Raw genomic sequence first — 9,269 nt, forward strand, 5'->3', positions numbered from 1 at the left:
TCGTCGTCGTCGTTTACATTCGCTGGCCCAATGGCCGCGTCAACGTCCTCGTTCTCGTCGTCCTCGTCGTCCTCGTTGTTGTCGTCGTCGTCGTCGTTATCGCGCTCGTTAGTCTCGTCCTCGTTCTCGTCCTCGTCATTCACGTAATCATTATCGTCGTTGACGTCGCCGTCGTCTTCCTCGTCCTCGTCGTCGTCGTTCTCAACGTCATCGTCGATTTCGTCGTCGTCATCGTCCTCGTCAGCCCGATGACCGGCGATTGTTACCTCGACGGACGATGTTGCGCTGTGGGCGCGTGCATGCCCCGTACCGGTGGTGAGCACCGTGCTGCCGGCGGTAGGTGGCCTCCCCTTAGACCTCGACCAAAGCCCACCACCTGTGATGGCGGACGACGATGACGACGAGGAAGACGAGGAGAGCGAAGATTCGGGACGTACACTTCCCGTTCGTTTCCTTTCGTGTTCCTCCCCTCCGATCAATTCGTTCAAAGACGAACCACCAACCCCTGTTGTTGCTGCCTTCGAATGTTGCTGTTGCTTCCAACGATGAGTGCCACTCTGAGAAGAGTGACGGACGACGCTAGGTACGTAAACCAAAGGCGAACACCTTCCAATGATGTCCGCGTTAATGTCTCGACGTAACGCCGACGATTCCAAGGTACGATCCCTCGAGGAAGCGGTTGAAGATGATAGGTAGGAAGATGATGTTGACGATGTGTATCGCCCGCTGGAACCGATGCTACTGATGCCGTTTGCCAGAGTACTACAGACGCTTCCACCGATGCCAGTTGTATCACCGCCGTACGAAGACCTGTAATATTTGTCCGATCTTAATATTACGAACGTACGCGCGTTCCTTTATTTGCTCGTGGACTCTGGCCAACGATTGCTTTTTTGCATACATCTACAAATATATATATACATACATACATACATATATATATATATATATATATATATATATATATATATATATTCGTAAGTATCCGCAAAAAGATAGCATATACCAATGATATATTCTAACTCTTTATTCGTCTATGCGTATATCCTATGTGAGATATTTAATGATATACTGTTAAAAAATGTAGTCACACAAAACTCATAGCAAAAAGTGATACAAAGTTCCATGCATTTACCTTTTCTCTACAAGCTTATCGTTCTTTACCTCGAACTTTCGATTTTCTAAAGCATAAAAGGTGCAAGCATATGATCGTCCTTTAAATTTCCATTGAAATTTCAAGACCGATCGGGTCGAATCGAGTCGATTCAGCGATGTCTAGGTGAGCCACAACATTTTCAAACAAAAAAAATTGGAAATAAAGTGAAATAAAGAAATAAAATAAAATAAAAACGAAAATGTCTTCGTCGTGAACGAGTTATTTATATATGCGTGTTAGATAAAGTACGCAAAAAAAAAAAAAAAAAAAAAAAAAAGAAATAATAATAATAATAAAATGGTGATTTTTTAGGGGGGTGAACGCTGCTTACTGACGCCGCCACGTGCAAAGGCTCACCTTGAGGGTGAGCACTGAGGTCGGCTGTACTCCGACAAGTAGCTCCTGCGGAGGCTGCTGGTCGTAGCCGATGAGTAGTAACTGCGGGCCGATCGATCAGAAACGATTTTAACGTCGTTTCGTAAGCGCTTTTCTTTGTTTTTCCTTTCTTTCTTTTTTTCTTTTTCTCTTGCATAAACCTACCTACCCCTCCTCCCACTTCCACCAATCGCAGTACTAAATTTTGCTACTACCCTTCCACCGATTATTACACCGCGAGAAAATACGCGAAAAAATCGAAAGAAATGAAAGAAAGAAAGAAAGAAAAAAGAAAAAACAGTGAGAGAACTAAAATTATCGATAAGAATCGCTAGACCGACAAATACTTTTTCTCAACATTGTTAATACCTAACAATGTAGCTCCATCATTATATTTTAATTAACAGGATTTTTCCTTTTCCTGTTATCAACGCGTACCAACTCATTTGACTTTATTATCGACTACATTGACTTTGATTATGACTTGGTTGCATTATGCTAAGGAACAATGACTTTAGATTGCAATGACTTGCGAAATACTTATGATCCTAACAAAACGCGTACATCTGATAAAGTGTTTTTCGATCGTATAAAATCAAAAATAATATAGAAAAAAAAAAACTAAATAAATAAATAAAAAATAAAAAAAAAAAAGTAAATAAGTGAATAAATGAAAAAAAAGGGCGACGACGCAATTGGACCGAGTTCAAATTTTCTTGATATTTCTTGGCGTCATGTTGGTGAACATAAACTATGGCTTACCTTCCAGTTTGGCAATAAGATCTTCTGCAATCGGAAACGTAGCTGGAACGAAGACTAGGAATCGTCGATGATGGGGACGATGAATAAATGCTCGAACGATCTCGAAGCGACGATGGGGTATCTCTTGAGGTGTAATTGTACTTGGACGTTGAACTACTGCTCCCTCCACTACCGGTTACTCCACTGCTGCTACTAGCACCTCCACCACTACCACCACTACTACCACCGCCACCACCACCACCACCACCACCTCCAACACCGGATGTTGTTGTACTCGAAGATGTCGAGCCACTTGAATATCGCCTGCTAGGTGAATGTGGTGCCATTGGGCTGGTACTGTAAGACACGGCTACGGAGCCTGTTTGACCTCCGCGGTGATACGACATTGCACTTTGCTATCTTTTCTTTCTTTTCTTCCTCTTCCTTTCCTTCTTTCTTCGCTCTCTATAATAATAATAAAAAAAAAAAAAAAAAAAAAAAAAAGGAAGAGAAAAAAATATTGTTTTTTAATTAAATCTTAACTCATTCCTCGCTAATGATATAGTTACCCAATATCCAACATTTAATAGTTTTATAGTTATCTAACATTTAAATTTACACTGTATACTAAAATGATCCAACATTGAATACTCGTTATACGCTGTACACTTAATGATTATATACCATAGTCATTCAATGTTATACTGTTTACTATGTATAAAAGGTAACTATTGTCATTCAAAAAAATTCTACACGAATTATAAACTGTAAATAAATATAAAGTATATCTGGATTGATATATTCATCTCACAATCCCAATGCTAAATTTTTTTATCTATCATTTATAATTCATCCGAAATTAATGTTTCATATAATTTCGTCGAAGAAATCAATAATTTATGCACACATATATATATATATATATATATATATATATATGCACATATATATATATATATATATGATAGAAGATAAGCACAAGTAATATATTATCTGTAAATTCTGTAGCAAGTTGATCTCTACGAACGTTTCTAATATGCGACACTATGTCAACTTCTAAACGAGTTTTAAGTTAACGCAATTAGAATATGGGATTAAAAGAATAAAAAGAGGAACATAGGGAGAAGGAGGGAGAAATCAATGGCGGCTTCGAGTAGAATAATACTATTATGTAAGATGGCGGATTATAATTGGGATTGCGTAATCAATTTCCTAATACCATCCTTCATACGTTCCATTATTCTTCGAAAAAAATTTAAAGACAAAATAATGACAAATATGTGGATATAAAGATTCTTTGAAAAAAAAAAAAAAATAAATAAATAAATAAAAACAAAACTTACAACGAGAATGAACAAGTAAAAATATTTTTTGACTCCATTTTAAATGATTTAAGGTTCATCCGCGTTCGTAATATGCACGATTTACGGTATCGATCCAAGTTACGGATGTACATACAAATGCATCAAATATATACACACAGACACACACATACACAAGTACACACATGCGTACATATCAAAAGTCCAACAAAAGAATCCAATTAATTATTTTCCTATATACTAAGTATGGAGTAATATATATATACATATATATACGTACACAACAAAAGTTCAAGGAGATCAAACTAATTTCTTTGTCTATGTACTAATCCTATGTAGTAAAGTTTCTCGAAGAGAAACATGAAATGATTCTGAAACGAAACGTGTCCGTTCGACCGGTTAACTCAGTACCAACTGATATTTACATTCTCATCGTCCAATCGGCACGTCGTGCACGTGGCAATGCGACACACCGGTATGTACATACCGTATGTATGTACGTACGTATATATCTATCTATCTATTTATCTATTCTCAACAACGACTTTGACTTTATATCCAAGATTATCCGTAACACTACAGGCTCTTTCAAAAATTTTCCTATTTCTATATTTAAACATTTTTGTTATTCTTTAATTTAATTTAACAGAATGTTTTTACTAAAAACGTTTGCTTTATCATCCTTTTGTCGTACTTAAACATTTTCAAAAAAATAAAAAAAAATAAAAAAAAAAAAAAAAAAAAAAAAAAAAAAGAAAAAGATAACCTATAAAAAAAAAAAAGGAATATTACAAAGTTATAAACTTTTTTCATAAAAATTTTCTATCCTTCAACACGAAAATAATCCATTAATTTCTTAATTACGCAACGTATCTTTTTGTTATTTAAATTATTTTTTACCGTTTGAGGAAGGAGAACTTATTAAAACGACAAATCCACTCGAATGTCACAATGTTATAAAAAACTTTTTTATACACTTTTATAACTTTCAATTCGAGAATTATGCATTATTTTTCCTTGTGTGTCTCTTTTTTTTTCGTTTCTTTTAATTACGCAACCTTTCCATTCGACAATGTGTTTTCTTTCTACTTTTCGAACTTTTTTTATCGTTTCAAGAAAAGATAACCTATAAAACGTATTTGCATTACACTTGATACACTTTACGCGTATCTAATATTATAATAATAATAATAATAATAATAATAATATTTTATAATTCCAAATACAAAATTTTCAATTGACATTTAAATTTATACAATATTATTATTATTATTATTATTATTATTATTATTATTATTATTATTATTATTGAAGTTAATGTTTTCGTCGTATAAAATGTAACCGTTAGAGAGAAGTTAACCTATAAAACCACTTGAATCGTCTCGAATCGAACATACATAGATATAAAAGAGATTACGAGGGTAAATCGAAAGCAAAACCTTTAATAGCGCGTTTCTATATCATTTCTATCACGCAGCCGTACCGTTCGCATAGAGAGCAAATGTAATCGATCTTCACCTCTACCTCTTACGATATGTGCTTAACTAACTCCTACCTCTTCTAAAACCTATTATTATTCGAAACACGAAATGCGTATCATCCGAGAGAAAGAGAGAGAGAGAGAGAGAGAGAGAGAGAGAGAAAGAGAGAGAGAAAAATTACTAAAATGTGAAATCGTCGAACGAAAGCAAGAAAAATTTTTGTTCGTCGCAAATTTCAAATAAAAATATATATCTTATATGTTATAATTAAAAACAGCACGAGACACACATACACAGACACGCTGCGCGCACGCGCGTACGAATCTTTGAAAAAAGCATAATATAAAAATAGCAAAAGAGATACAGTAGACGAAGATATTATAGGTTATGGCGTTTTTCAGTGAAACGATACATACGCACACACACACATTTTTATACACATACACACACACATACACACACATATATATATATGTGTACACACATACACATTTAACTCGGGAGATATTTTCTTTTTTTTTTTTTCTAACGTATTAATTCGAAACGCACGTTCCTTGTTTTTCGTCCTTTTCATTGAATGTCCTTCGTGACGAACGTATGTATGTATTAAGTTTGAAAATAGATAATTTAATATGGCCGAGATGAGGCCTTTGCAATTTCAAGAGAAAAGAAGAAGACACTTTATTTCCCTCTTTCTCTTTTTCTCCTCTCTCTCGCACTCTTTCTCTTGGTCGTAATTGGTGTCACCTCTCTCACACACACACACACACACACACACACACACACGCGCGCGCACACACAACGTAAACGACAAACGATAGAGAGATGCACCGTTTGACGAATGAGTCATTTTTTTCCTTTCTTTCTTTCTCTTTTTTTTTTTTTTTTTTTTTTTTCTTTAATTTATTTCTTTTTTCTTGTTATTATTATTTCTTTTATTTTTTCTATTTAAGAAAAAAAAAAAAAAAAAAAAAAAAACCCAGAAAGAAAAAAAAAAACAAAAAAACCTTCTCCATATAACGCGAGAAGAGACAATGAATATACTCACGGATCTAGTAGGAACGTCGTGAACGTTCGTTCTAACCAGAAGAAAATCTTTTTCGATCGACGCTTCGCCACACTCGTTTTATACTTCAAATATAGTATCGACCAAGAACGACTTCCATTTTCCTTTTTCTTTTCTTTACTTTGATTTTCTTACTTTCTTTCTTTCTTTCTTTCTTTCTTTCTTACTTTCGTTCGTTCGTTCGTTCTGTTGGTCGGTCGGTCGGTCGGTTGTTCGGTTGTTCGTACGTACGTACGTACGTACGTACGTTCTTATTTATTTATTTCTTTCTAACGTCTAAATCTCGCTACTACGAAACCGTTCTCTTACGATACGTTACGAAGTTCTCTCTTATAAAAAAAAAAAAAACCGAAAGCACTCGAGACGCGGCGACGCGTCACGACGTCGCCTGTACCCTGTCGCAAACGAGACAGACAGACAGAGAGAGAAAGAGAGAGAGAAGGAGAGAAAGAGAAATAGAATGAGAGAGAGAGAGAGAGAGAGAGAGAGAGAGAGAGAAAGAGGTGGAAGTGAAAAGAGGAAGAGAACGAGTGACGTCATCATCGTCTCGACAAATCTCGAATAGAATATCCTTTCAAATAGGACATTAGTCCTAATATTTTTTATCCATTTGAATTCAATAATAAAAATGAAATTGTTTCTCCTTATCATTCCTTTCCCTTCTTTCCTCTCATTACTTTTTCTCTTTTCAATTTCAAATTCCTTACCCATCATCATCATCATTATCATCATTATCATCATCATCATCATCATCATTATTATCATCATTATAATCATCATCATTATCAATCAATTAATCACCGAGAAATACGAAATAATCGAGATTTTCTATCGATATCTGTAAACTCGCTCGTCACATTCACCTACTAAATACACTTTTTTTTTCTTTTTTCCCCATTATTACTATTATTATTATTATTATTATTACGAAGCAAAAATGTTACCTCTACCATGTTAAATATTAAATTCATATTAATAAATCGTGTTTATGTATTTTTTTGAGCGCTCGAATTACCTTTTTTTTTTTTTCTTTTTTTTTCTCTCTCTCTCTCTCTTTCTTTCTCTCTTTCTCTTTCTCTCAATATGTACCTTTTCGTGATCGGACGAAAGTTTAAGACATTACCGGAACGACCACGACTGGCATTCCGAGTTTTCGTATAAGTGCGATGCCTCCTCGACTTTTAAGGTTCGCCGATTTCCGCGTTGACAGCCATATCTCTTTCTACGTTCATGAAATTTATCGAAATATATAGAAACGACTGTTCCTTATCGCATTCTTATCTTCTTTTCTCTAACGCCATCTGCAATATCTCTTCGGTACTAAATCATATCAGGTGGCAATTTTAAATCTCAGAGAACTTACATCATTCACATAATAATACGCACTCCAATTTTACATTATTATTTTATTATTATTATTATTGTTGTATTTGGTGTTGTTGTTGTTGTTGTTGCTGTTGTTGTTATTATGATTAATTGTTTGATCATATTTTCTTTGATAAACATTTTTTAATTTACTGTCTCGTTTCATATATATTTTCATTTACATTTTTTTCAAACATTACAATAAGATATTTTTCTTTTTTTTTTTTTCTTCTTCATTTTACAGAGAGAATCGTTGTTTTCTATATAACGTCACATAATATATATAGATATATATTGTTCTTAATAAAAAGATCTCATAATTAAACTTATGAATGTACTCTAAACTCGTACTTCTTCGCTTAACTTAATGATTTTAAAATAATATCATTAACAGCAAACTTATAACTTTACATCATTTAATTGTTTTCAAATTATGTTACTTGATTCTCTTTATTGAAATTTTGTACAATCAATGAAGAAAGTATAGGATTCTGTTTAGGTGGAATCAAAGCTGCGGCAACATACCTTTTTTCTAAATTTACAAAGTTGAATACGCTACACGCTTTATCTACTGGTAAAATTTCACTGTTTATATCCAAATCTTTTATGATTTCTTTAAGATTGATAATAAATTTGTGATCATAATCTTTTTCTAATCCAATTATTAATAAATCTAACTTTGGCTCTAAAATGTTAAATAATATGAGTGAATCTTTGTTTATATCCTTTGCAGATGCAACATTCCAAAATAATAATGATTTGGAAAATAAGACCGTAGGTCCGATTATTTTGAGACCATTGTTTAAGTTGAATCCTGACTATTCAAAGGAAAAATAAAAAATATTGTTTATAACATATGTAAGATATAATAATTGAAAATTAATGGACATACTTGATTATAACCGGTTATTAACAGTAAAGAGGTATCATTTTTATTGAGTATGGTTACTGTTGTTTTCCCCGGTCCATCGTAACTTTGTTTTCTTGCATTTTGCGAAACATGTAAACTTCTATGAAAAAATAACAAATTTCTTTTAAAGAAAACATTTTCATTATTATATATTATATAAAGTATTTCAGATTTATCAAATTTATCGTTTGTAATTAAATATTATTAAAATTATATATTTTTCATATTTCATTTTTTTTTTAAATTATTCTATCTATTACCAACCTTAAATTGTGAAGTACTTTGTAATTGAAAAATCTGTGGAATGTAAACCTCATTTCATTAAGTAGAGAATAGAATAATTTACTGAATAATAAATATTTGTATGATCTTCGGAGGTTATAATAGGTATCTAGATTTGGATCATCGCCTTTTAAAATTCATGTATAAATGCATACATACATATATATAAATATATAAATGTGGATTCAATGTTACCACTCTATAATAGATAAATTTTTATTCTAGGGACTATAAAAAAATAACTATACAAAATTAGATATACCATGATGTAATTAGTTAATTTTATGATGTTATAAAAAATAATAAATAATAGAATAAGATATTCTCTCATTTGTATTTTGTTTTATAATAATAATAATAATAATAATAATAAGAAAAAAAAAACTATTAAAACAGAACACTAGTGCCATCTATGCGGACAAATGTTTAAGTATTTATCTTAATTTAGAATACTATCGAAATAATTAAAGTAAATATCGTGTAATATAATTCATTTAATTTTGACATTGAAAGAAATAGAAATATGTGCGAAAAATAGATAAAATAAAAAATGCGATATATCCTTGTATGT

At 32.6% G+C, this 9,269-nt stretch overlaps 2 protein-coding genes and 1 long non-coding RNA gene across 7 annotated transcripts in view; 1 reads left to right on the forward strand and 2 right to left on the reverse strand.

Moving 5' to 3' along the window:
- The window catches only part of LOC124946918, a 4,828-nt gene extending 1,763 nt beyond the window's left edge, over positions 1-3,065 (forward strand). The window contains exons 2-3 of the long non-coding RNA XR_007100238.1: positions 1,469-1,634; positions 2,301-3,065. This is a non-coding gene — a long non-coding RNA (uncharacterized LOC124946918). The remainder of the gene's footprint in view (positions 1-1,468; positions 1,635-2,300) is intronic.
- LOC124946912 (putative uncharacterized protein DDB_G0277255) overlaps positions 1-7,200 on the reverse strand; it is a 13,455-nt gene extending 6,255 nt beyond the window's left edge. Inside the window, exons 1-4 of one of the 5 annotated variants that reach the window (XM_047488335.1) lie at positions 6,124-7,200; positions 2,294-2,737; positions 1,514-1,594; positions 1-810 (exon numbers count right to left, since the gene is read on the reverse strand). The exon at positions 1-810 is cut by the window's left edge and continues 874 nt beyond it. In XM_047488335.1, coding sequence (XP_047344291.1) covers positions 1-810; positions 1,514-1,594; positions 2,294-2,679 — 1,277 coding nt within the window. In that variant the 5' untranslated portion in view covers positions 2,680-2,737; positions 6,124-7,200. Of the gene's footprint in view, positions 811-1,513; positions 1,595-2,293; positions 2,738-3,874; positions 4,266-4,494; positions 4,714-5,077; positions 5,526-6,123 lie in introns of those variants that run through there. The other 4 variants (XM_047488337.1, XM_047488336.1, XM_047488338.1 and 1 more) reach the window with 4 other exon arrangements.
- Positions 7,201-7,515: 315 nt separating this feature from the next.
- LOC124946916 (NADH dehydrogenase [ubiquinone] 1 alpha subcomplex assembly factor 3) lies at positions 7,516-8,858 on the reverse strand. The gene is made up of 3 exons (XM_047488357.1): positions 8,681-8,858; positions 8,399-8,516; positions 7,516-8,324 (listed from the first exon to the last, which is right to left on the reverse strand). Exons 1-3 carry the CDS (start codon positions 8,731-8,733, stop codon positions 7,938-7,940), a joined length of 558 nt encoding a protein of 185 aa, XP_047344313.1. The 5' UTR covers positions 8,734-8,858; the 3' UTR covers positions 7,516-7,937.
- Between the last annotated feature and the right edge of the window lie 411 nt (positions 8,859-9,269).

The sequence above is a fragment of the Vespa velutina genome, chromosome 2 (assembly GCF_912470025.1).
Source record: "Vespa velutina chromosome 2, iVesVel2.1, whole genome shotgun sequence".
Lineage (NCBI taxonomy): Eukaryota > Metazoa > Arthropoda > Insecta > Hymenoptera > Vespidae > Vespa > Vespa velutina.